This window comes from Lacerta agilis, chromosome 15 (assembly GCF_009819535.1).
Source record: "Lacerta agilis isolate rLacAgi1 chromosome 15, rLacAgi1.pri, whole genome shotgun sequence".
NCBI classification, from domain to species: Eukaryota; Metazoa; Chordata; class Lepidosauria; order Squamata; family Lacertidae; genus Lacerta; species Lacerta agilis.
Genome location: NC_046326.1, coordinates 20,734,974 through 20,762,523, shown reverse-complemented (window position 1 = coordinate 20,762,523; position 27,550 = coordinate 20,734,974). Strand labels below are relative to the sequence as shown.

The window sequence follows — 27,550 nt, the reverse complement described above, 5'->3', positions numbered from 1 at the left end:
GGAGAATCCTGATGTCTCTGTGCAGCTTTTCTTCTTCTTTTTTTAAACCAAACCAAAAACTTCAGGGTCTGATCTTAGGACTTATTGGCCTGGAAACTCTAATATGTATGAAAGTTCATTATGTATGAAAGTCTGTTTATGACTCTTTGCATCAATTCCAATGGCAAGACTAGTTGCATTATGTTCATTATGTATGAAAGTCTGTCTATGACTCTTTGCATCAATTCCAATGGCAAGACTAGTTGCATGTACACGCAAGCAGTCCACTCCCCCCCCCCTTATTGTACCTTACACTCTATGTATAATCCTGCTCGTGCACCAGAGAAGGTCACTCCACTCCTGCTGTAAACAGAAGCAACTATTTTCGAAGTAGGTAGCAGAACTGGTTGCTGCCTCTTAATGAAAATTATTTTTGAAAGAAAAAAAGTGACACATAAACAACCCTTCATTCCCAAACCTGGTTAGACAAGAATGTTCTTGGGTGTGGGCTGGCTTGTATAATTAACTATGCAGCTGGCTCTCTTGGTGCCTTTTGTAACATCTCTCTCTCTCTCTCTCTCTCTCTCTCTCTCTCTCTCTCTCTCTCTCTCTCTCTCTCTCTCTCTCTCTCTCTCTGCCCAGTGTAATTCAGGTATCTCACTTCTCCTCCCCATCTTTCAGGTGTGGCATTTAGGTAAAGCTTTTGACGTATTGTTCTTCCATTCCTTGCCGGGACAGCAGCCAGTGAGGTTGCCGGCTTTTGTGAAAGGGTAAGGTAGTCCACGACTTCTGCCGTTTCCTGACAGTTGCAGGAGAGAGAGAGAAAATAAAGTGTTGAGGCCAGGAGAAAAAAGCTACGGGATGGAGGCAGCAAGAGCAAATGGGACCACAAGTAAGTCAGAAGACGTGAAGACCCCCGCCTCTCCACCAAAAGAGGCAGAAGAAGGGAAGAAACAGACTAGCCCAAACAAAGGGGAGAAAGATGTCAACAAGAATAATACCATCCCTGCGCTGGAGATAGAACAGCTCAAAAAATCGATATATTCTGGGGGTGACTGGAAGAGGCCAATCATCCAGTTTGTTGAATCCGATGAGAAGAGGTCAACCTATTTCAACATGGAGTCCGGGGAGGGCAAGAAGCCAGCGTTCCCCTCCATGCCTCTAGGTGAGCCTCGGAGGTCCCAGATGTCCTTCCCAGAAAGAGGGGACCTGAGGAAGTCTATATACAACATGGAAACAAAGAAAACCTTCATCAGTGATGGGGATGTGAAGAAGTCACTGTATTCCAGTGGGCAGATTGGAGATCTGAGGAAACCCACTGTGTCCCTTGGGGAATCAGGAGACACCAAGAGATCCAACTTCAACCGGGTGAGCAGAGGGTCCAGTTCAAGGCCCCGGGTCCTCGAAGAGGTCCTCTGCGACTCCTGCATTGACAACAAGCAGAAGGCTGTGAAGTCCTGCCTTGTGTGCCAAGCCAGCTTTTGTGAGCTCCATCTGAAGCCTCACTTTGAAGGGGCTGCCTTCCGGGATCACCAGCTCCTTGACCCCATCAAGGACTTTGAAGCCAGGAAATGCCCTGTGCATGGCAAGACGATGGAGCTTTTCTGCCAGACAGACCAGGTCTGCATCTGTTACCTCTGCATGTTCCAGGAGCACAAGAACCACACCACGGTGACGGTAGAGATTGAGAAATCTGGCAAAGAGGTAATGTTCCTTTCCTACATATTATACTGGACCTTTACTCTTTCCATACCAGGAAGTGAGACATCTTGATTCAGTCTCAAGTACCCCATTTCCAACCCAGCAATCCTTCTTATGTCTAATGACATAAATGTGATACAGTGGGCCTGTCCGGCTGGTTCACACATGCATGCCCATCACTTGACATGTGGTGATTTGCACCCTGATATGTGTGCACTGAGTGCACTCAGGGATATAGGAAGAGCTGCCTGACACTGAGTCAGATCATTTGGTCCATTTGGCTCAGTATTGTCTACATTGATTGACAGAAGCTCTTTCAGCCAGGGGTTATATCCAGACCTACTTGCCAGGGATTGAACCTGGAACCTTCTGCATGCAAAGCAGATGCTCAACCACTGAGCTAAAACCTTTTGCCTTAGAAGTATTTTGAGGCAAAATGTTATGAAACTCTCTGGTGTTGGCAGATTCACGTATTCCAACTGCTGCTTGATGCTGGAGTTCGCAAACAAGGAGCATGCATGTGCAGACTAATTATTGATTGTCAAGATGAAGGACAGCCTGGGTCCTCATACCTTTAAGGGGGGGGACCCCAAGTGCCATCCTCTGACACTTTGTGACACTTGGAAGTCAGAAGCTGGGTTGTTGGTATAATCTGGATGTGTGCTCATGGCAGCTGTCGGGACATATGTCTGTGGGACCTGGGGTGTGTGTCAGGCATGGAAGGTAGAGAGAGAGAATGGAAGACAGGATATTACTGTGCTCTTGAACTGAAGTGAGGGTCATTGTTGTATGGGTGTTTCTGGCACTGTAAAGTAGCTGAGTGACAATTACAGTGAACAGTTTACAAGGCATGGGTGATTGATGGGTTAAAGCTTGATGGGTTTTGTGCAGGAGAGAGAGAGGGAGAGACTGCCGGAAACTTCTATGGCCTAGCCCTCATATTTCTGGAAAGAATAGTTTTAGCAGGCAGGTACAACTTGTCATGACAGAGCGCTGCAGGGTGAATAAGGATGTACTCACCTGAGGGGGACTTACACCACACAGGAGGATTTTAACACCTTTCCGTTACTGTAGAAGGGGGATTTTTACCTCAGAAAACACCTGGAAGGAAGGGGGTAATATAGATAAACCCAAATATTTTTGGACTTTTTATTCCCTGAATGATATGAGAGGATAAAGACCCTGGCTAGATGTTTCCAGTGTCCACCCCTCAAGATTCTGCCCCCAGAATACTTAACATCACTCTCTCTTCTCTTTTTCTCTGTCTCCCTATTTTTCTTTGAGAGGTGTTTATTTTCTCAAAGGATCTTCTTTCCCTTTTCTTTCTGTTTTGGGTACAGCACCTTCAATATTGAAGGTGCCCAGTGTCTTAAAAAGGTAGAGTCATGTTTTATACAGGGAGCCTCACAAAATAGTTTTAAAGACATATGAACAATAATCACAAAAAATTCCTCTCAGAAAGAGGTGAGAAGACTTTTTTTTTAATGAAAGGATTTTCAGTATTTTCTTTTACCTAAGAAGAGGTAGAGAATTAGGGGAAGCTAATGGCTGCAGCACCCATTGAAAACTCTATCTGATGTGTTTTCTCAACTAAGCGACAGCTCATGAGGTAATAATTTCCTACATGTAACGGCTAAAGAATAGGCATTGGAAAGAAATAGATGGCATTATAAAAACAGCCAGGCCAGTCAAAAGATTGGCCAGAGGCATCCTCAACAGGAAGTGTATAATTTTAGGATTCGCAGCAGCAACAAAAATCAATGTATTCTCACCTTTAAATCCCATCCAGCATTTCAGCCAGCAATGCACTCCTCTAGGCTTCTCCAATCTGTCCCCACCATGGTGTCTTCCATTTTCCCTTTTCCTACTGACACCCAACATTTCACGGCTAGCAGGTGTTGCTGAATTATCCCCAGGGTTTTCCCCAGAAGCAGGCTGACACCTCCATCTTGTTTCCCAGTGACCCCATTTTGAATGCAATCCAGTTGCTGCTGCTGATTCAATTTAAATCTTGCGCGTCCTCCCGAAGGAGCCCAGTGGCTCCCAAATTGGCACTCATTCCCTGAGTTTGTTATTAGAGGGAATGATAATCCTAATGGAGGTCAAGCAAGTAGTATATAAAGTTCAGTACTGTCAACCCTGATAGGTAATGTCCCCATAAGAAAGCCTGGAAGGATACCTGGGAGCCCAGAGATTGGACACAGCAAAACAGATCCGCACATAGGGATGGACTAATCTGTCAATCTCTTGGTTCCTCATTTGTTTTCCACTTTTAAGTCCAGTTGTTCACATTTCTGCAAAAGTTTGTGATTTTTTTTAAAAGCTCTCATGAAAATTCATCAGCATTTTAAGTGCTCACTTCTCTTAACACTCACCTTTGTATGCAATTTCCCCCAACATAATGCATTTGTATATGCTATTGTCGCTAATAAATGCATTTTGCCACATGCTTTCCCTAACTTATGCATTTTTGTGCACATTATTATAACGATGCATCACAAAATTCGAGAAGTGCGGATTTCAGTGGATGGCTGTGTTTCGGTTCTTGTTTTGTTTTGAAAGGGGAGGATTTGATAGATTCAGCCTTCAAGGTGAACTGAACCAAATTTCTCCCCATCCCTAACAGCAGAACATCATGTCTCGTGGGACAAACTACTGAGAGGGTTAAAGAGATGACGAGCATGTGGGACTAACTAGGGATCTGGATCACCCTTAAACATGTGCTGATGTATCAGGGAAGGCACATAGCTCACTGCTTTGGATGCAGAAGCTCCTGGGTTCAATCCTGCCCATCTCCAAAGGTTCAGATGGCAAGTAATGTGGAAAACCTCTGCACAAGACCCTGAAGAGCTGCTGCTAGTCAGAGTTTTGCCCTGGGCCCATTGTTTTTCAACATCTATTAAAATGGCTTGGATGAAGGAGTTGAGGGACTGCTCATCAAATTTTCAGATAACACCAAACTGGGAGGGGTAGCTAATGCTGCAGAAGACAGAATAGGATTCAAGATGAACTGAACAGATTGGCAAACTGGGCCAAAGCAAACAAAATGAATTTCAACCGGGATAAATGTCAGGTTCCACACTTAGGCAAGAATAACCGGCTGCACAAATATAATATGGTAGACACCTGGCTTACCAGTAGTATATGGGGAAAGGATCTAGAGGTCTTAGTAGACCACAAGCTTAACATGAGCCAACAGTATGATGCAGCAGCAAAAAAAGCTAATGCTATTCTACACTGCGTAAACAGAGGTATAGTGTCCCAATCAAGGGAAGGAATAATAGTACCACGCTATTCTGCCTTCTTCAGATCACACCATGGGGTGATCTGGAAGGTGTGCAGAAGAGGGTAACAAAGAGGATAAAGGGTCTGGAAACCCAGCCATATGAGGAACAGTTGAGGGAATTTGGTACGTTTAGTCTAGAATAAGAGCTGCTCGACAGTGGGACAGACTCCATTGGAAGGTGGTGGATTCTCTTTCATGCAGAAGTTGGATGGTCATCTGTCATGGATGCTTTAGCTGAGATTCCTGCATAGCAGAGGGGTTGGATTAGATGACCCTCAGGATCCCTTCCAATTCGACAATTATATGAATGTCGATAAGACTGGGCTAAGTGGACAAATAATTTGACCTGGTATAAGACAGCTTCCTATGTCCTTAGCTACAATTTTGTTTGCCTGCACACACTGGGGAAAGTAACAAACCCTTTTTTATTATTATACCCCTGGGATAGTAACTTTCAAAAATAAAATAAAATGGAGGTCATCAGCAGGAATTTCAGAAGATGACATTTCAATGAGTGTTCGTCATTTAGTAAGGGATTAGAAACTTGTTGTTTCTTTTCCCCCATCTGCTGGCCTCCCCAGCTTCATTCCAAAGCTTTGCCTGTAGGCTGTGATTCACAAGGCATGCCAGGACTTGAGGGGAGCTGAAATTAACTGGAAATCTCCTGACCTGATTCTTGCTGCTCATGTAGATAAAAACTGGAACTTGGTTTTGAGCATTGCTCGCTCACTCTGGTCTGAATATGAGGCTGGGGTGAGAGAGCCTTGATATGAAAACCTTTGGAAAAGGGGACTCTGTCACTCTGCCAATGCCAAGGAAGTGTTAATGTCTTTTTGAGTCAAAGCCAAGAGCCCAAACACAGAAAAAATGGTTGACCCAATTTAAATCCAGCTAGGTGTAATGCTCTGAGAGTTACAAACTGGCTTTTAAAAAATAAAATAAAAAGAAGAGTTTGGATTTGATATCCCACTTTATTGCTACCCTAAGGAGTCTCAAAGCGGCTAACAATCTCCTTTCCCCTCCCCCCCCACAAACACTGTGAGGTGAGTGAGGCTGAGAGACTTCAGAGAAGTGTGACTAGCCCAAGATAACCCATCAGCCGCATGTGGAGGAGTGGGGAATCGAACCTGGTTCACCAGGTTACGAGCCCACTGCTCTTAACCACTACACCACATTGAGGGCAGCCTCTTTTTTACTGCTTTTTTTTAATTCCACAACCCCCCCCCCTCCTTTTTTTAGCAGCTCAGGATGGTGTGTATGCCTCTCCCTCCAATTTATACTCACAACAATCCTGTGAGGTAGAACGGACTGAGAGAGAGTGACCGCCCCAAGATTGTTCCATTAGGGATTTAACTTGGTTCACAGTGGTTCTAAGTCAGGGGTGGCTAACCTTGCACTATCCAGATGTGGCTGGATTACGACTTCTATCATCCCTGTCCATTGGTCATGGTCACTGGGACTGATGGGAACTGGAGTCCAACGCCACCTGAAGGACCACAGGTTAGCCACACCTGCTGTAAGTCACCGCAATGGCTTATATGGGGTATACGCAAAGCTGAAGAGCCATTCATGAGTATCTCTTGGTTGCTAATGGCTATGCATTTATGCAGATTGCAAGTGCTGATGGTGTAAAATCCGAAGGATACCTGGGTATTTTTTTTTTTAAATTGCAACTTCTGCCCACCTGTCGTACCTCCATTTGATGAAACTGTGTGGAAATGGTAGCCTCCCCTCCATCATGGAACTTGAAAAAAACAAAGCAGCAAATGTCACCTTGATGACTTGTCTTTATATCTAAGACCTGCGATAAACCCGCGAGAGTCAGAAATGTGGCAACACACCCCTTCCTTTCTCTATTTTCAGCAGAGCATGCTCTAGTCTAGCCTTTAGCAGTGAGAGGCAAAAGCCTCTCAGAATTTACTGCTTTCCAAAGTTAAGCCCAATATGTGAGATTCCAGCAGGATTATATGATTTTTTCCAGCTCTGTCTTTCTATTTGAATGTCAGAGCAGATGCTAAGACCGTGTGAGGTGTAATGTTACCAACTGTATTATCCTTAAAGCTCCTTGGATTCTGTTCCTTTTTCTTTCTCTTTCTTTCATTTTCTTGCCGAGTGTTTTTTTTTTTTTAACAAAAACTTTCTGTCAAAGCTGCCAAGCCTTCAGGCTCACAGAGCTGAAGAATGAGTGAGGGAAAACTTTACAAAAACACCCTATGTACAAAACAGGGTGAAAAAAAAAAGATTGCTGAATAAAATTCTCTTTCACACACACAAAGCATTGGAGCAAACATTCTCTGTTAGCAAAACAGAGTTTTACAAACAGAATCTGGAAGTGCTTCCAGGGAGCCAGATACATTTTTTATATTTATAAATATTTTTATTGCCAGTACTCTTTTTCTGAAGGTTATTTCTCCCCCCCCCCAAAAAAAAAACCTGATAAAGCATAAGAAATATCTGACAACCACAGGTCTGGAAATAACAAAGAACTGTGGGCCCAGCCCTCATCTTGTGTCAAATCTCATCTGAGTGAGAAGGCTTTGATTCCACCCCCCACCCCCCGCCTTTTAAAATTTATTTTCTTCCTCCTTGTTTCTTTTGTGGGTTTAATGAAGCTCTTTAGAAGCACTGTCAGTGACTGGAACTGGGTGTTTCTAATTTAAACAAAGTGGTGTGCAGATGAAATCCTGTTCAAAGTACTTAGCCAGCCTTTGATACCTCCGTGCTCACTGGAAACGGGGGCTTGGAGACTTCCCGTAGCTTTGAGAGAGGTTTGTGTTTTGTAACAAGTTTCCTCTTGGAGAACAAACAAGCCTTCCAAAGTGTATGCATTGAATCCAGTTCTTTGTTATTCCTTATTGATGAAAGGACTGTTGCTATTAGGAGAGGTGCAAAAACACAACACAACACGCAAATCTCATAGGAAGATAAGAAGCTGCCAGTAGGGACCAGTGTAAAGAGAGACATCCAACCTTCTGACACCCTGATTTCTGCTGCTTACCTGAGCTGGGGCAAGGAAGGGGGGTGGCGAGTTCAGGACTGGTGCTTCTGCAGGACAGTACTCAGATTGGTTTTGCTGGAGCCTCCATACAGCCCTAGAGCCCCACCCTGCCCAACCACCACCCAGGTAAGTTGTAGTGATGCTGGTGTCAGGAGAGCGGCTCTGTGGCTCTACCACACCACACATTGGCCCACCTGGCTCAGTATTGTCTACACTGACTGGCAGAAGCTCTCCAGGGGTTCAGGTAGGGTTATCTCCCAGCCCTACGCTGGGGATTGAACTTGGGACCTTTTGGGTGCAAAGCAGATGCTCTGCCACTGAGCTATAGGCCTTCTGTCTATGTCCCTGAGCATGGGATGTGGCTCCCAATGCAGAGGCTGTGATTTATGGATGGGGCTGAGTCCTGGCAGTTCTGAATTAGGCTGAATTAGAGGTGGGGTTTGTAAGACCAGATAACAGTGGAAAGAGAAGAATCTCTCTCACACACTGGAATGGTGGTGTATCTGCCTCTCCTTTCTCCCAAGCTGACGGCTAGAAAATCTGGCTGGCTTCTTAGTTTTGCAAAATGTCTGCCGCTGCTCTTGTTACCACAACCAAACAAGGCGAGACCCAGTGGCCTGGTTCACAGATAAGGCTAAAACATTGTTTGTTTAGTCACAGTGTGGCTTGTTTGAACACCAGAACTCAGCCCACCAGACAAACCAAGGTTTGATTTCTGGAAAAGCAGAAAAAACCATGGTTGGTTGACTTACACTTGAAAGTATAAAATTCTCAAAATAAGTATAAAATCAGTAGTTTTAAAAACATGACTGGTTTGTGAACATTCCTGTGGAATCTGGTTGACCAGATGGAATGCTGAGCTGGAAAGACCCATTGCTCAGATTCGCATGGAGGTATAAGGGACTCTGTGTGTGCTTGGCAAATATCATCTACTGTTACAACTGAGCTGGTGTGAAAGTCTAACACTTGTGTATATCATAAATGTGACTTCTGCACTAGTGATAGGAGAGGTCTCTTGATCTTGGGCTTTAGCTTTTATTCCCCTGCAAAATGTTAAACATGTAAGTAGTTCATTTGCCATAAAAAAGCCAAGAACTTGACTTATTCTGAGTTTTAAGCTTGTGATTTCCAAGTTTTTTTTTTGGGGGGGGAAATATGTTGCTGTAGTCCACCCCATTGACCTAGTATTTTAAGTCTTTATTGGCACGTTGATCTTATCAGTGTTGCAACATTACCTGAGATCATTGTTGGAGAGCAAGATTGAAAGTTAATAAAATTAAGAAATCAGAAACTAAGAGTCAACCACTGGAGTTAATCAGACAGCCCACTAGGTTACTGGACATAGCCAGGTGTTGGGGAGTCTGTGATACAATAAAGGAAGTGACTTTCAGAATGACTGTGATGGGGTCAGCTGTATGGATCCCAAACAGAGGTCAAGGGCCATTTGGGAACTGACACTTCAAAACTGTTATCAGGAGAGCAGCCTCACCTTGGGGGTGCAGGACACACAAAGCTTTGTTCCCTAACAGCTCATTGTCAATCCACAGGATCTGGTGCCTGAGGCAGTTGCCTCCCTCTGCCTAATGGTAGGGCCACCCCCCTGGGGTTGACTTGCCACATTGCACAATAGAAGCACATCATAATTCATTACACAAGTCACACTCAGCCATCCTTTGATGCTCATTCTCACCACTGTGGTTGGGTTTGGGCAGGGCTCTTGTGAATGAGTTGTGGGAGGAGATTTGGGTGAACACCCAGAACTTTCACTGAGGAATGACAAGAGGTTGCTTGAGTTTCCTCTTTCATCACCATATTGATTTGCGATCATCATTGCCTCATGTTGCACACAGATCACACGTATGTGTTTAGCACACTCAAACTCTGGCTTACTTTTCACTTTCCCATGCACGTACCTCACCTCCCAACTCACATGAGGGTGGCCGGCTTTATTCTTACTCAGTTTTCCTACTAATGTCTACAACCAGTTCCTGAGGGTGGGGAGGTTGGCCATTTGTTGAAGTATCAAGACTGAGAAAGAACCCACTGCCTGAACAGCGCTTCCGTTCTCATTTTGCATTTCAGAGGGAAGTCACATACAGCTGTCAGTTGGGAGCCAGGAGGGCAAGGTAGGAATCAGAGCCAGGAATTCAGAACCAGAGAACAAGCCAAGAGCCAGGGAGGACAATCATTGACCAAGCAATGGTCTGAATAGGAAGCCCTTTATAGCTCTTTCTGTTGAGCAGAGACCATTCAGGACTTGGGAACCCTTTTCTGCTTAAGCCAGACTTCCCCAATGTGGTGCCCTTCATATATTGTTGAACTATAACTCCAAGCAACTCAGGGTTTTGGCCATACTGGCTGGGGCTAATGGCAGCTGTAGCTCAAAACATCTAGTGAACATCAGATTGGGAAAGGCTGGCTTAAGCATTTACAGCAGCTCGCAGCTCAGGTGGTTTCTTGCAAGAGTCAGCCAGGCCAGGATGAGAACCAGATTTCCTTAGGACTTTGATGGATCCATGCAAACATGCCCCCCTGCACTGTACTGCTGCCCTATCAGTCTCCCCTCCAAAATTATTGCTGTTGTGCCAGGAGATGCCACTACCAATCCCTCATCTTCCCCTTCTGGACCTGGATTTGTCTCGCAGGCAGGCAGGCAGGCAAGCTGCAGTGGTGCTTTGTAAAGCAAGCTAGGCTCCAATGTGCAACTTCTGCCCATCACCCTAGATTGCAATGCATGACATCAAAGTTGAACCCTGAATTTTGGGTAATCTAAGGTGATGGCTGTCTACCATGGATTGAAGCCAAATGCTGGATTAGCTCCCATTCCTGAATTATGTAGCCAATCGATGGTGCATCTGAATGAGGGGAGTGTTTTGTTCTGGCAGCAGTAGTGAGCAGTAGTACCAACTGAGGTCTTTCAATGCAAGGGCAGGGGCAGCAGCAATGCCAAACAGGAGTCCTGGTAGGAGGGTGTCAGGGGTGGTTATGGACCCTTCTGAGTCCCAGGTCCACCAGCAGATGTCCAACCATTACAAGTCCCAATGTTGACCCTGCACAATGCCTAGAGCCATGAGGTTCCTGGTTCTAACCTGGCAGCTTCTGATATTGCACTCATGAAGCTCACAGCCAACACAGGAGATGCTTCTGTTTACACGCCTTGCACCTTCCAGGTTAAGGAAACCCATTGAAGGTGGCTCACCCAGAGTATTCCATACCACCTTCGTCTTCTAAGAGCCAGCAGGGGAAGTATCTATGCAAATGTTACAAAAAGATGGAATGCACTCATTGAATGGTAATGGGATCATTGAAGCACATGTGCTGGTGATGTGGTTGGCCCTCATATTCCCAAGGCTTCTGCCTGACACAAACCTTTTGCACATACAATTTGTGCCCTCCTAAACTGAAGTGGTATGATCCCAAGAGCCACATCATTTCCATGCTACCGTAGGTTTTGCATAAATGTCAAATAATGAAAACACGATAAGGAGTAACCTACATTCACTGGTCAGGATTGCCTCTTCTGGCTCAAACGGGCCAGACAAATGGTTTTCAAATGCTGCTTTTGCTCAGCCTAAGAACATGTTCAGCACAGAAACAAACACTAGGCGATTCTGATGAGGGTGATCTTCAAAAGGGATTGCATTGTGCTCCATATATTGAGTGTGAAGTGTGGGTTGCCAAGAGCTGACCTGAAGGGGGCTCTAATGTTCTTAAGAGCTACACTACCGAGAGATGTTCTGAAAGCACAGCATCTCCCATTGTGTGGTATTCTGACAAAAGGAAGCACACCTGTCTGTCTGCATTGTTCCCACTCTCCCTGCCATGCAGCTGTTCAAAGCATAGAGTCTTCTTTGGTTCAGGAGATGGAAATTGATTCCCAGTGCCACAGATTTTGGGTGCGGTGGGACAAAGCACTGGTTGTGTGTTTGTGTGCAATGGTCACCAAATGAACCATCCGCACTATCTCATGCCTCAGCCGGGGCATCCATCTGATCAAGATGGGTTGGTTTTGATTATCTAAATTAATTCAGCAGGATTTTTTTTGGGGGGTGTAAAACCGATTTGCAAAAATGTTACATGGAAAAAATACGAGAGAGACATTGTACACACTTATGTAACTCAAGAAAATCTTCAATTTTTTTAAAAATTGTACCGTCTCCCTTCATTTTCTGCACAGAGCGGAAGGAGGCAGTGATGGCCACTCGCTGAAATGCCTTTAAAGGATTAGAGAAATTCATAGAGGAGAAGGCTTTCAATGGCTACTAGCCATGATCTCTATGCTCCACCTCCATGGTCAGAGGCAGTAATGCTTCTGAATGCCAGTTTCAGAAACCTCAGAAAGGGAGAGTGGGTTCTTGTGCTCAGATCCTGCCTGCAGTTTTCCCACAGGCATCTGGTTGATCACTGTGGGAACAGGGTGCTGGCCTTGATGGGCCACTGGCCTGATCCAGCAGGCTCCTCCCATGTTCTTAATAGCAAAATCCTACACGGAGACATGTGGGATTGGGGTTACCTGGAGAGACCCCTGTGCATTGCAGAAACCCCAAATTTAGGTGTTTTTTATGTACTCCCCCTACTTTAAGTGGGTCTGACTAGATATACTACATGTGCTCCTAAGTTGTGGAAATATCATAGGAAGAGAGGAAGCAAGCCAGGGGATTTTTTCATCTAGTTCAATATTGTCTCCACACTGACTGGAAGCTGCTTTCCCAGGTTTTCGATAGGAGACATTCTGAGCTCTACCTGGAGATTCCAGGGATTGAACCTGGGACCTTCTGTGTGCCAATAAATGCTCTGCTGCTGAGCTACTGTCTGTCCCCTCTGCCACTGAGCATGATGGGATGGTGATGCCTCTCAACTGCCCATCCATCATTTCATCAGCTCCCTTTGGCCTGATAATTTTTCTAGTCACAATTGGCAAAATCATGCCTCTCTCTAATGATAAAAAGTTTAGTAAATAATTATGGATGTGGATTCTATTTCATCTCCCTCATTTGCTTTGGTTTAATTCATCCACTTCTTTCTAGCCATATCAGCTTTCAACATATAATGGGCATATACTAGTTTAACTGCTTCGGCTCTCCCCCAGAGAATCCTGGGAAATGTAGTTTGGTGATGGAACCAGGAATTAGTCCAAGAAGCTTAACCTCCTCCAAAGTTCTTTAGGAAGAAGAAATGGCTGGTGAAAAAGTTGAAGCCTCTTTGGGCACACACTCTCCTTCCCCCTATTTGTCCCTTAGTTTTTCTGCCTTGCCACCTAGATGTGGTGTCCCACTGATCAGGGCTGGTTTAAACCATTCATGCCATTCCAGTATGGAGGGGAACAAAATTTCAACACCGGTGCTGCCTCAGTACAGCTATGTGCTTCCGTCACTGGGCTTTGTTGAAAGCAGCTTCTCCATGCGAACCAGGAAGTGACCTCTCCAGAAAACGGAACAACTCAACTTGTCTCTGTGGCTGTGATCTCCTGGGCGATGTGGACAACATTAGGCTGTTGAATGCACATGCCTACTCTGTCTGTTTCCCTGCCTCCCCACCCCTCCATGCAGCCCTGGGCACTGGCAACCCACGCTATGTCACTGGTGGGAAAACCTTAGCCCAGGGGCTGAAAGTGCCCCCAAGTCCATTTATTTGGCCCTTGAGACTCTTCCATCTCTCACCAACCTTGTCCTGCACCCTCCCCAAGTGATTTTGCTCATTTGGATGTGTCCATGGACATAGACGATGTCTCTTGTTGGGTGGAATGAGAGGAGTTGAGTTCCTGTGGAGAAACCCCTGAGTTTTATGTGCCTGGAACATAGTGCCCTGTACAAACTAAGTCACACCCATTCCTCTGCCCACTTTTGCATCTGGTCCTGCCCACCATGGATGTGTGACCCTTGGATGCTTGCTTAGGAGTGAATGCGGCTTTCAGGTTCCCCATCCTGGTCTAGCCCAGTATTGCCTACTCTGGCTAGCAGCTGATCTCCAGAGTCTCAAACTACGCTCCCCACCTTACTCTATGCTCCTTTTTAGCAGGTCAGATCACTGGTCCATCTAGCACAGTCCTGTCTACACACTGACCAGCAGTGGTTTTCCAGGGCTTCAAACAGGGAGCTTTTCCCAGCTAACCTATGACCTATCTATCATCTCTAGGACAGGAGTGAGAGGCCCGCTCTGAACAGTCAGCCTTTGTGGAGACATCAGAACATGTCCTTTGAGTCTAAGCTTCTTCTTGATTTACTCCTTTTCTTCTCGATTTTTGTATTATGAAAAAATTGCTTCCTCCGGCCCTTTCATGAGCACCTTTAATATATGAGAAAGCACACTTCTCCCACCCCTTTAATAAATCAGACTCTCTTTGATGTACTCCATTGCCTGCCTCGCTGCTCACATTTCTTCCTCCGCCCGCCCCCTTGCCATTATGGCTGTTTGGAATGCGTCAGGCGAGAGCATCCTCACGATCTCTCCCATAAATCTTTGGGGCAAAAGCGCAATCTTTTTTGGATGGCAGGGGTTCCAAGGTCTGGGCTACCCTAAATTACCGGTGAAATTTTAATTTGCCATCACTCCAGCTGTGCCTCATTGTGCCGCAGAGATTGATGTTGACACAGCTCCCATCTCCCAGATCAGGAACGCGAGCAGATCAAAGGGATTATGGCTTATACAATGAGTTAGTAACTAAAGGTATTTTTTTTTAACCCTCTGGAATTCATCTTGACGACAAGCACCATAAAAGGGCAATTATCCATTCCCTTTCTCTCTCTTTGCCACTTTGAAATTGTCTTTCAAGCTCTGCCTAGCCCATACATTGACAGGGCTGCCAATCACTCAGTACTATACCACTCGATTAAAACTCTGAACAGGTAACCAGCCAGGGAACTCCAATAAAGCCAGCCCTACCATTAGGCAGCCTGAGATGGCTGCCTCAGGTGGCAGAAGATGGGAGGATGGAATGGGGATGGTGAGTTATTGGAGGGGAGAGAATTGTGTGTGGCACATAGTCTGCCCTGAGGTCATATCCACGTTATATTTAAAGCACATGGCTCCCACCAAGAATCCCGGAAAGTTAGTGTCTTAAGGGTGTTGGGAATTATATCTCTGTGGGGGTAAACTACAGCTCCCAGGATTCTTTAGGAGAGACGTCTGGTTCTCTTTGATAGGCAGCAGCATTATTCTTCTCTGTCCAGCTCTCACTTTGCCTCAACCCTGGTGCAGACTGGATTAGTGGAGGGGGGGGGGAGAGCTCTGAGTACAGATGGTCATAAGTGCTTGAATTCATAGAATCATAGAGTTGGAAGGGACCCTCAGGATCGTCTAGTCCAACCCCCTGCAGTGCAGGAATATGCAGTTGTTCCATATGGGGATCAAACCTACAGCCTTGACATTATCAGGCACCAGCTTTGATCATGCTTACTTGGGCCTCAGACTTCCACCGGATGCCACCTTGTCCCTCTCTTTCACGGTCTCACCTTTGGGTCTACGAAAGAGTAGCAGGCGATGGAGGGCTTCCTTGAAGATTCTCTGTGGTGCAATGGGTCAGTGCGTCTGGCTGTTAATCAGAAGGTTGGTGGTTTGAGCTCTCCCTGGGATACCTTTGGGTTGGACTAGATGGCCCTTGGGGTCTCTTCCAATTCTACAATTCTATGATTCTAGAAAGACCCCAGTGAACTTCATTCCAAGGAAACAAAACTGTGGGAAAGCATCCATCCCTGGAGTCTCTGACTGCTTGGAGGTTGGGGTGGCATGCAACAATACATGCATGTTAAATGAAATAACACTCATAAAGGAATATTTTGCTGTCTGCATAATTCACTTAAAACAAACAAACAACCAGCAACTGTAAAACCATGAAGTGACAGGGATAGCAAAAATAGGCATGTAGCTTATCCTTCACAGAATGAGTTTCACTCTTTTTCCTGGGATGTTACGTAGGATTTACCCCACTAATTTTTCTTTAAATTATATATATATAACATCATATTTAGAATAACTGAAGTCTTCTTTTTTTCTAAGTAACATGCAGGAGCATGTTACTTAGGAGTATTACTTAACATCCTAAAATACCCAACTCCAAAGCTTTATTAAGTTGGCTTCACATGTCCCCACCTTTTAGAAGATTGCATTATGTTCTGCTGCGGGCAACTTCCTAAAGTCCTAAGACATTCTGATCACTTTGGAGCACAGGTGGTACATACTCCCAAATGCTCGAAAGATCTGCTCCTTCCCTACAGACTCTCTTGGGTGTACCATCAGTCTCAGAAACTTGAGGTGGCCCAGGAGAGGGCCTTCTCTGTGGCAACCCCCGTGCTGTGGAACTCCCTACCCACAGAGGTGTGCCTGGCACTTTCAGTATACAGCTTCTGGAAAATACAAAATACCCACCTCTTTACCCTTTACAGGAGACCCTTTACAGAGGTGTATTTTTTTAAGGACCTACCTTATTTCTGTGATTGTCACTTGTTTAAAACTGCTTCTAATACTGTGTTTTAATTGTTGCAATCTACCCTAGGACCTTGGGATGAAGAGTGGGTAAATGATGATGATGATAATTCCATCCATCAGGCACTATATAGCTGCCCCAGGCAAAATATAGGAAGGTGCCCACCACCCCACCACAATTCTATGTGCAAATGTTAACTGGACAGGTAGCTAAACTGTATTCCACTTTGCTTGCCTCCACTGGACATGAGAGCATCAAGAGAGTGCAGGGCAGACTGGGTGGCATTTTAGCTTTTCCTGCCACAATTTCTACGCATCTGCTGCATTTTCCCTAATGGTAGGGCCGGCCCTATTCACTGCATTATACTCCATCTACCTGTCCTCAAGTTCTTTCACTACATCCTTGGGGACAGAATAACGGGTCGATGAAGAAACTGGATCCCTCTGGGCATTCTTTTGAAAGCCTGAAACTCTCCTAGATGGAGTTTTAAGCATTTGAGTGCAGTACCTGAAGGCTCGAAGGGACTCAGTTCTTTTTCAGGAAGAAAAGAGCCTCATCTCTAGATGGGGCATGAAATATGTTTATGGCACATCCCAGAGCTGGCCCACCCATGAGGCAGGTTGAGATATCTTACTTCATGTGGCGGAAGCCTACAAGGTGGCAGAGAAGCAGTGCCGGCGGCAGCACTGGTTTCCATTGAGATCTTATGAGATCTCACCAAAATCTCATGAGATCTCATGCACTTTGTGAGATCTAGCCGGAACCCACTGGACCCCCCCCCCCCCATTCAGCCCAGGTGAAGGAGACCGCTGCGGTAGCAGGGCAGCACTTTCCTGTTTCGCCTCAGGCGGCAAAATGGGATGTGCCACCCCATTACACACATTATAAACATGTGTACTGGTTTACATACAAAATGGCTTCACCATCATGGCTTTCCACCCAAAGGCAAAATGGGCATTGGTTTTCTCAAGCAGCAGAAAGAGATGGGGCATGTCTACGGTGCCATAGTTCATTGGGTTTGTTGGAGGGTGGCTGAGCTGGCTGTTAAATCTGTTCAGGTAGACTTCCGGCTGGCGACGCCATAGCGGGTGGTCGGGGCTGCTTCGGCTGCGAGGCGCCCGATCCATCCCGGGGGTTAGGAGCCCCGCAACCACAAAGCGGGGCTCCGGTTGGGGTGCGGGAAGAGCGTCCCGCACCCTGGGCTCCCCGGCTGCGCCCACGGAGGCTCCGAACCCTTCCCTTGCCCCCCCTGTAAAGGGGGAGTGGGGGTGAAGGGACAACGGAGCCGGGCTTACGGGGATATGCCCCAACCGGGATGCAAATGCGGCGACAAAGCCCGCGGTGAGCGTCTTAGTTCTACCTTTGAAGAATGGAGCCAAAGGAACCCGGTGGTCGTGAGTAATGAATTTGACCAGAAACTGAGCTTTTGGAACGATCCGGGGGGAAGGAGAAAGGCAGCCTGCCTTCTTCCCTTCGAGTTAAAGAAGCTAACCAATTTGAGTAACTGCTGCTACAGAACTGTTTCAATGTACTTAAAATTGATACATGAGACTGGCAAACTTTTTTCTTGGGAAGTAAATTAGTGGAAAATATCTCCATTTAAAGTTGCGGTATCTGCGCTCCAGTTTAGGAAAATGGCGACGAACAGAGAGGCAGGAGTAGAAATCTGATACCCACTTCCTCCCCCTCTACCAGTATGCTGGGCTTCGTCCTTGAACTGGTACTGAACTCTGGACTAACGGACGAACAGAGGCTCACTGCTTTGAAGGTGGAACTGCTGTACAGGAAAGTCAAAGTCTTGTGTGGGGGTCTGAAAGAGAACCAATTGCCCACAGAGGAGGCTATTATAACTTTTAACACTTTGGAAGAAAGTCTTGCCAAAGAGCTAAGAGGGTGTCTGGAAAGATGGAGAGAAATGAGTGAGCTACTTCGGAGAAGAAACTCGCCTTTTGGGGGTGGCAGTCCCAAGGCGACGGTAAGATTTGTTATATCCAGTCCCCGAGGTGTGAGCTCGGGGGCCAGGGACAGAGAATTATGGTTTTCACAAGAAGAAAAGGAATGTTACAAAGAACCGGAGAAGCTGAGAGACGACGAGATGGACATCCTGGAGCTCGTGGCAAGGAGAGTTTTGGACTGTGCCTGGATCTGTGGACGCTTGGAGAGGGAAGCTACAGGGAAATTCAGTGTTGATGCCACCAGGAGAAGAATAATGGACAGAGGGGGTGTGGGGTGAAACACTAAGTAAAATTTGAAGTAGCCTGTCATGGAATTTTGAATTCGGAGGGTGAATACTGTCAACAATCTTTCTGTTTTATTTTTTGTTTGAATATGAAAGGAGATATTTTGAGTTACTATGTTATTAGCAGCAGTTTAAAGGATAGAAGAGATAGATATGATATAAATGATTGGTGAAGATTTTAATGGAAGAAGAATTATGATGAGATATTACTATGATGATGCATTGTTAGTTAAATGTTGAATATATAATTATGTGTAACTATATAATTGAATTTGAATTTCAGGAGAAATGGTTATAAAATAGATTAAGGATATGAACTCGAAGGAGAAAGGGCAGGGGAAGTCAATGGTCAAGATATGGAAATAGAAATTTTCTTTTTAAAGAAAAGATGCAACAAGAAAACTTGACACTGTTTGTATTTGTTTTATCAGTGTATTTGTTTTGTATTTGTTTAATTGTAGGTGTGGGTGTGGGTATATGCTGTTATAAGAAAAAGGTCAATAAATTCTTATAAAAAAAATAAATCTGTTCAGGTAGGCAATTGAGACCTGCCCTTAGCGGAACAGTTCCTGGTTACTATGTGCTTGCAAAGTCCAACAGCAGTGTGAGACCACACATGATTTGAGGGGCATGTTCTCAGATCCACACTATCCCAATCTCATGACACAGCTAGTGTGGGGTAATGGAGGGAGTGTAGGACTTTGTCCTGCTTTCAATTTTCTTTTCTTTCCTGCTTCTCATGTGCTGACCTTGGGCAAGTGATTGCCTCTCAGCCTAACTTACTTCTTGGGATTGCACCATAAGGAAAAAGTGAGATGGAAGACTGTCTTGCCTTATACCCTTAGGGCTTGGGTGTGAAACAATATTTATCTTTTTTTTTTTTAAAGTGTCCACCCAAGAGATCTGATAAATTTGGCTGAGTTCCTCCCTTTCCATAATATATTCAGCATGTGAAATGGTGTTATTTATCTGCATTGTAGATTTACTGCAGAGTGCACCAGGTTTTATTAATGAAAGGTGTGTGTTGACATAGGATTGTAAGAGGGTTCCCCCCCCCCTTGATTCACTTTCTCAGTTTGGCAGGGGGAAAATAATTCGCCTTTTGTCACCCATCTGTTTTCTGGTTCATCTGAAAAACACAATGTTTGAATGATGTCCAGGTTAACTAAGCTGCATTAGTTGGATTGTGCAAATGTGTCCGAAGTCCCTGTGGGAATTTCCAAAGACTGCTAAGCAGTAAGATGATGAAAATAGCATGCGTGTTTTGGATTAATTGATTTGGAAATTAAAGGTTGTTCAATTCCAGCAACACCCATAACTAGAGGTCTGTGTGTACGAAGTCTGGAGAATTAGAGGAATATAATAAATAATAAAGATGTGTCTAACACTTTCAAATATGTTTAGAGATAGTGCTCCTTTTCCAGTACCTTGTCAAGTTAACCCTTCCCTTCCCAACTGTGACCTCCTCCCCCAAAGGTGCCTTGTACTGCAATTAGTTTTGAACAAAAAGTTTTCTGTTGGGGTCAACAGGAGATTGCAATGTTTGTTTTGGGTGGGTGGGGTGAGAGGGGGATGGGGCAAGGAAGGGATGCCCCTGGCCGGATTGGGAAACCCCAGTGACTGGCTTGTGGGTCACATTGTTCTCTACCTGTTATCCAGGAAAGAAAGGAATTCTTAGGGAAGTTTTTAATGTTTGATGTTTTATTGTGTTTTTAATATTTTGTTGGGAGCTACCCAGAGTGGTTGGGGAAACCCAGTCAGATGGGTGGGGTATAAATAAATCCTCCTCCTCCTCCTCCTCCTCCTCCTCCTCATCATCATCATCACCACAGTATTCCTGTCTCATTGATGTAAAATTGGGACCAACATAACAGTCACTTAGGTGCCTTGTAATGTTTCTTTCTAGCGGTGCTGTGTTAGCACACACAGGATAAATAAAGGAAGGCTAGAAAATTTGTTCATCTCTCAGGACCAAGTTATCCTTCTCTGGGTGGCTAAGTTTCATAATGTGAACACATTAATTAGCATGATAGTAATTTGATTTGGCATGATGACTAAATGGAGACTCCACATTCAAGTGCAGTGAATCTCTGGATATAGTAGATGTTGTGGGAAAATGTGCCTTACCTTCAGGCCCTGCTTGCGATCTTGTGGCTGGTCACTATTGGAAACCGGAGACTGACTTTTAATCCACAAAGCAGTTCTTACAAAGAGCAGCTACGTGCACTGGCGGAGGAAGAGGAGTGCGGGGGGAGCGCACTGCCCCCAGCAGTGTGATCCCGGTGGGATGCCATCATGGCTGCCCCCTGCCCACGCTCCATAGGCGGTGTGCCATGCCTCCATAGGCGGCGTGCCATGCCCCTAGGACGCTCGTAACGCCCCTGGGACACACACCAGCCCCACCTCCACCTGCTCTCTGCCCCCCCCCCCAGTGCCGGAGCATGAAGCTCCACCACTGACTATGTGTGCAGGGCTCTAGGTGTGTTGTGGGATGAACTACTGATGTGAAACTGACTCCTTGCCTAGTGCACACCACACAGAAAGACTGCACGCTAAGTGCACAGCAACTCCAAGATTTGCACCAGGGCAAACATGCCTATTTGTGGGTCTCATGCATTGAAATCCAAGTGTTTGTCATTGTTAGAGTTGGAAGAGATCCCAAGGATCATCTAGTCCAGCTTCCTGCAATGTAGGAATCACAGCTGAATCGCTGGGCCACACACTCTGATGGAGAGCTGAGGGAAGGCACAGAGAACCGTCTTCCTTCCAGATGCCCTCTGTCACATTTTCATCTACCTGGACAAACCTGATCTTCGGACAGGTTTGTCCTACAATGCACCAGTCATTATGCACCAGTCAAGGGCAAGCCAGCCATGGAAACACATCTTTGCACAACTCTTAACCCTTTCTGCCTCTGTTCTCAAGGCTTGGAAGGGACAAAGTGGGCTGGGATTAAACAGTGCCTGAGCGAGCTGGTAGATTTCAGTCCTCCTTTCTCCTCTCACTGTCTTCCTCACCCTGCCTTGATCATGGCACCGTCAAAGGGCTAGATGCAGAGCGAATGAATCTGTGGTCATGTCTAAACAAAATTTCTGCCGAGGGCGTCCTCCGCTCTGTTGCAATATGGGCCACATCATCCTGTAATTACATGGAAAACTGTTATTGTTGCAGAGACACACCCTGGGCTGGGCCCTGGGCTTCAAACATATCTGGATTTTGAAATCTGGCTCCTTGACACCCCCCACAGCAACCAACATTAATGTGTTGGGGGGGAGCATAATCCCACCCCCCCAAAAAAACCCAATTCATGAGGGTAGATAGGAATCTGCTCAAAGCTTTAAGTCTAGCTTTGTGTGTGTGTGTGTGTTTGGCTTGGGGATCGGGATCGTCTGACCCAACTAGTGAGATTATCTAGATGAGCTTGATTATCTGTGATATAGCTACTCCCAATTGCCAGGAACCTGTAACTCATGGGAGTTCCAGTCCAGGGCCCAAGGGCAAAAGTGAGAAGCATCTGTTGGTTTTGAAGCTGCCGCCTAGCAGAGTATGATTTAATTGGTGGCTTTATTTCCTCTCCACAGACCGAGCTCTCCCTGCAGAAAGAGCAGCTGCAGCTGAAGATCATTGAGCTGGAAGATGAAGTGGACAAGTGGCAGAAAGAGAGGGACCGTATCAAGGTGAGAGCGACACAAAATCCTCCTGCTTCCCTCTTCTTCCCCAAACTTCTCTCCCCCCCCCATAGCTCTGCTCATTTCCTCCATCCTACTTTTTGCACTCCAACAGAGGTCACGTCCACACCATACATTTAAAGCACTTTGATGCCGCTTTAAACAGTCATGGCTTCCCTCAAAGAATTCTGGGAGCTGTAGTTTTGTTAAGAGTGCTGAGAGTTGCTAGGAGACTCCCTCAGAAAACTCCAATTCCCAAAGTTCCCTGTGAAGAGGGAACTTAGTGTCATTGGCCTGATCTTGTGGGGTGCTCTCCCAATAGAGATTGAGCAGGGAGCTTCTGCTTCAGGTCTCAAATGCCTGCTAAAAACATTTCAAGTCCACCAGGCTTATGCAGGCAATGAAAACAGATGCTTTCCACAATAGTTAGATGCTTTCTGATATTATTATTATTATTATTATTATTATTATTATTATTCAAGTATATGCCATTGTAAAAATACTCTCATACATTTTTATGAATAGTGGCATATCAATATTTTATAGCTAACTAAATGAACTTCAGTAGGTCTACTCTGAGTAGGACCAGCATTGCATACAGCTGGAGGCTTCCACCTTCTTCTGCCTTGCTCTTTTTTTTCTCCTCACTTCCATTTCCTCCCCATATGGTTCTCCTAAGATGTCATTTTGCTTCCTCCGCTCATGTTCTCACCTCTTGCTCACTTTTCTTTTCGAGTATCTCTTCAGGGCCAGACCAACCGCATGGGCTGGAAGTGGGCTGGGGGCTGGGGGGAGAATAGGCCCATACATCTAACTTGGCAGAAGGCCTGGAACACACAAGCTCGTCTCACACTTTGGGGACTACCCAGCACATTTAAATTCTGTTTCTTGGCTCCGCCAAAGTTGTCTGCTTATCTCGACTGCCAGAGCTCATCCCTGAATATCTGAGGGTGTTGCAAAAATAAAAAAACCATGTCAAGCAATATATGCAAAGCCAAATCGCGGGAGAACGCCTGAGCATGGGAACTTCCATTATATGGATTCACTGTGCCCCATGCTAATGTAATCTTAATTCTTTTATTACTTATTACATTAAAAAAAAAATCCCTGACCTACCGCAAAGGAGTTCAGGGTGGCACGCCTGTTTATTTGTTCTGCATCCTCTACCCATTTTATCCTCTCAACAAACTTACGAGGCAGGACAGGCAGGGAAAGTGTGTCTGGACACTCAGTGAGCTTCATTGCTGAGTGGAGCTCTGAACCTAGTTCTGCATCAGTTCTAGTCCTGGGTTCTAAGCCGGTCTTCCCCAACTTGGAACTTCAAGATGTTGCTACACCCACTAGTGGCCTAAATGATCTGGAGGGCACCAGGTTGGCGAAAGGCTGGCTTAAAAGGGTTTCACAGGACTCTTGATTCACAGGGAAACTACCAGAATATTTTGAGTGCAGGATTTAGCTGAGAATCTGTGTGTGGGTGGAAACGTTCTCAGTAGAAACCGCTAACGTGGTTAGATCAGAGGAAACCTGGGAAGCTATCAACTGATGATGATGTCATCTTGAAGTGCTTTGTTATATCTCTGCCCTGCAGGTTGTACTGTACACAAAAGCACCCTTTCAGACTTCTCCTTGTTCAGCTACTCTTAACAATCTAGACCAGGGTGGGGAAGCTTTTCCAGTCTGAGAGCCACATTTCCTTCTGAGTAGGCTTCTGAGGGCCACATGCCAATGGTGGGTGAAGCCAGAGGGAAAGTGGATGAAGCAATAAATATAAATTTGACTTTTTGTTCAGTTGGCTAGTTTCTAACTCTGTCCTCCATCTGGACAAGCAAAAGGCATCATCAGAGGTGAAGGATACATCCCGGACAGGGGAAAAACACTCAGGGTATGAAACAAAGCCAGAGAGGGCCAGTTGGAGAGACCTTGAGGGTCACATTTGCTCCTGCCCTGGCCTGAGGTTCCCCACCCCTGATAGGATGGTTTCTACATCGGATTCTGTTCACAATATAAGTCACAGCTGCGAGGATACACTTTGCATGAAGGTGTCTAGAAATGTCAGTGACATAACACTGAAATGACCAGCCCCCACTCTGCCATATGTTTCTAAAACATGTACTCAGGAAATTGAACTGGTGCAGCCTTTGCTGGGCATCTCACATCACACTCCTGGTGTGGGTCTGCAATGTTCAGAGCATCCTTGCACACAGGAAACTGGGACACCATGGAGAAGGGGTTTGGTTTTGCTCTCTACCTGTGATGGGCATTTTGTTTTGTGATGAATGTCAGCTCCAGCCGTGCAGAGAAAAAGCTTTGTGATAGATGAGTCAGCGTATTTCTTTCCCCATCTCTTCGTCCAGAATTTCACCACCAATGAGAAAGCCACAGTGGATCAGCATTTTAAAGAGCTGATCCGTGACCTGGAGAAGCAGCGGGACGAAGTGAAGGCCAGTTTGGATCACAGGGAGAAGGTTGCCGTGGAGAACATCAAGGAGATTGTGGAAGAGCTGGAAGAAAGGGCCAAACTCTTGCAAGAAGACAAGGAGACCAGGGAGCAGATAGGCCAGATCAGTGACTCCGTGCTCTTCCTGCAGGTATGCAAGGCTGTTTTTTCTCCCATGCTGACTATGGTGGCTGGGGCCTATTGGGGCTGGTAGGGCAGAAAGCAGGGAGGCCAACACTAGGTGGAGCTAGAGCCAATGAGCTAATTTTGTATCCACCCTCCTCCCCATTGCAGAGTTCCACAAGGGCAACACTGAAACTAAGGAGGAGGAAACTGCCATAGACAGTGCCACCCCCTGGAATTGTTGTTAGAAGCTGGGGTGATGAGAGGGAGGGCAGACTGAAGTTGGTGGGGCAATACCCCATTTGCCCTCATGGCCCAGTCTCTACTGCAAGAAAGAAATCAGATGGCAAAATACTTGCATGCTTTTAAGACTTTGCTGTATAGCACATTTAAACTATTGCCTCATTTGTCTATAGCAGAGGTTGGTAGCCTGTGGCCCTCTAGATGTTATTGGATTCTGTCTCCTATCAGCCCCAGCCAGCATGGCCAGTGGTTGAGGATGATGGGAGTTGTAGTCAAGTAGCATCTGGGTGGGTGAAGGTTTTCCACCTTGCCCTATAATTTATGCAAATATGTATACATCTCCAGACTCAGCACCTCCACCCCAAAAAAGTTAAATCGTACATAAAGCAAATTAAACAGATGTTCATAGATGTAGATGCAACATTTATTCTGTCAGCACTGGTGAAAGGGAAGGATAGAATTGAAATCCCAGTTCTCAGCCAAACATTGGGAATTCTGCTTTGACTTGTAAGTTCACCAGAGGCTGACCACATCCTTTCAAATGTTTCATCTTCAGCCACAATCCTGAGCATCAGGGCTATTCACTTGTTGTGTCCTTCAGATGGGGCAACACAGTTCGATGGGTGGGGTATTATTATTATTATTATTCCTTCAACTCCCATCAGCCCCAGCTAGCATGGCAAATGAAGATTTACCTTGTAATCCAGTGACATTTGGAAGGCATCATACTGGCTACCCTTGCTATATTCACTGTCTTTTTATTTCTAATAGAGTTATGTTTAGTAGTGTAGTGGCAAATCCAGAAATGCAGGGTCTAGGACGCTGGAGACAGGAACCCTGCTGCAGAAATAGTAATCAGTCTTTGACCCCCTGCAACCCTGGATCACTACATCACTGGTTATATTCTGTCTTTCTCCTATTGAACTCAAAGTGGCATATCTAGGATTTCTGAGTGGCCCATCAATATTTAGACCAATGACCAGACCTAGGCCTGCTTAGCTTCAGCCCAGAGGCTTTGTCAGGTGTCTTCAGACTAAACCCTGCTCCTCCTCTGTATGCCACTTATGATTATCGCTATTATTCCTGGCAGGAATTTGGAGCAATGATGAGGAGCTACACCATTCCACCATCCCTGCCGACGTACAGCATCCTGCTGGAGGGAGAGAACATGAGCCCATCTATGGGGATACTGAGAGATGACCTCCTGAACGTTTGCATGAGACATGTTGAGAAGATCTGCAAAGCAGACCTCAGCAGGAACTTCATCGAGAGGAATCACATGGAGAACGGTAAGGGGAACTTATTCCACTTGGCCTTTTAATTCAGTTTAGAAGCGGTTCAAGGTGCAGCATCCCCTTGAGGAAGGCCCCTGGCCTGTCTGTTTCTGAGATTACAGTGCCATCTACTTTTACCCACCTTTCTTGAGAACATCTCTTTGTATTCAAGGGGCTTACTTCCGAGTAGACATACACAAAGATTGCACTGTGAAGTTATTCACTTTCTTTGGTGTTTTATCATTTGAAGTATACTTGGAGCTCAAACTTGCAGAAACAATTGGAGCACTTTTCCTCTTTATTTGCCCAAAGCAAAGGCATCCTTCCTGTACACTTTTTTATTTTTCAAAAAGTGTTTATTATTGCACCATTCAATGCAAAGATTCCCCAACCAGCTCAAAATACAATATTTTTTATTAAAAAACCCCAGCAATAATATTATCCAAACCAAAACTAATGATAAAAGTCCTGCAGATGAAATGTAGGAGCAGCTGCACAAAAGCAGAGCTTAAACCACAGTTCTAAGAGGCCTGGAATTTTATTTTATTTTTTAAGTTATTTCACCTAGTGACAAATGGAATCTATCTATATCTATCTATCTATCTATCTATCTATCTATCTATCTATCTATCTATCTATCTATCTAGTCATTCTTTCATTCTTATATCTCACCCTTCCTCCAGTCTGGGGCTCAGGGTGGCAAACAACCAATAGAGAAGCAATTATGCAAAATAAGACATCATGTAAACCACAAAGTCGCAGCAGCAGCAATTCAACAGCAAATGACATCACCAAAAGCTGCACCACAAAATAGTTTGCCTCATTATACAAATGCCTTGGCCGGTATAAAAATATTTACAGCCTCCCTGTGAAAACAGCACCGCTTACCTCTACCCCACCATCTTAAGACACAGAATGTCTTAAGTGAACAGCTGAGACTTCAAAGTGCAATACTTAATAAATCATGCATCAATTTAGCTAACCAGTAACGGTGGAGCAATAAAAATGCAACAAATACAGCAGAATAATCACATCCAAAAATGGAATGGAATGATTTCACTTGGCTATTATGGCTAATAGCCATCAATAAATTTCACCTTCATGAGTTTGTCTAAGCCAAGAGTGGGGTACCTGGGGTCTTCCAGGTGTTGATGGACCCCAACTCCCATCAGTCCCAGTG

The 27,550-nt window shown here is 45.4% G+C and overlaps 1 protein-coding gene across 3 annotated transcripts in view; it reads left to right on the top strand.

Annotated features, from left to right (window-relative positions):
• Positions 1 to 591: 591 nt before the first annotated feature.
• Positions 592 to 27,550, top strand: part of TRIM29 (tripartite motif containing 29) — a 44,234-nt gene continuing 17,275 nt past the window's right edge. For 2 of the 3 annotated variants that reach the window (XM_033172061.1, XM_033172060.1), the window contains exons 1-4: positions 592 to 1,683; positions 22,207 to 22,302; positions 24,648 to 24,881; positions 26,187 to 26,385. In XM_033172061.1, coding sequence (XP_033027952.1) covers positions 841 to 1,683; positions 22,207 to 22,302; positions 24,648 to 24,881; positions 26,187 to 26,385 — 1,372 coding nt within the window. In that variant the 5' untranslated portion in view covers positions 592 to 840. The remainder of the gene's footprint in view (positions 1,684 to 22,206; positions 22,303 to 24,647; positions 24,882 to 26,186; positions 26,386 to 27,550) is intronic. The other variant, XM_033172059.1, reaches the window with a different exon arrangement.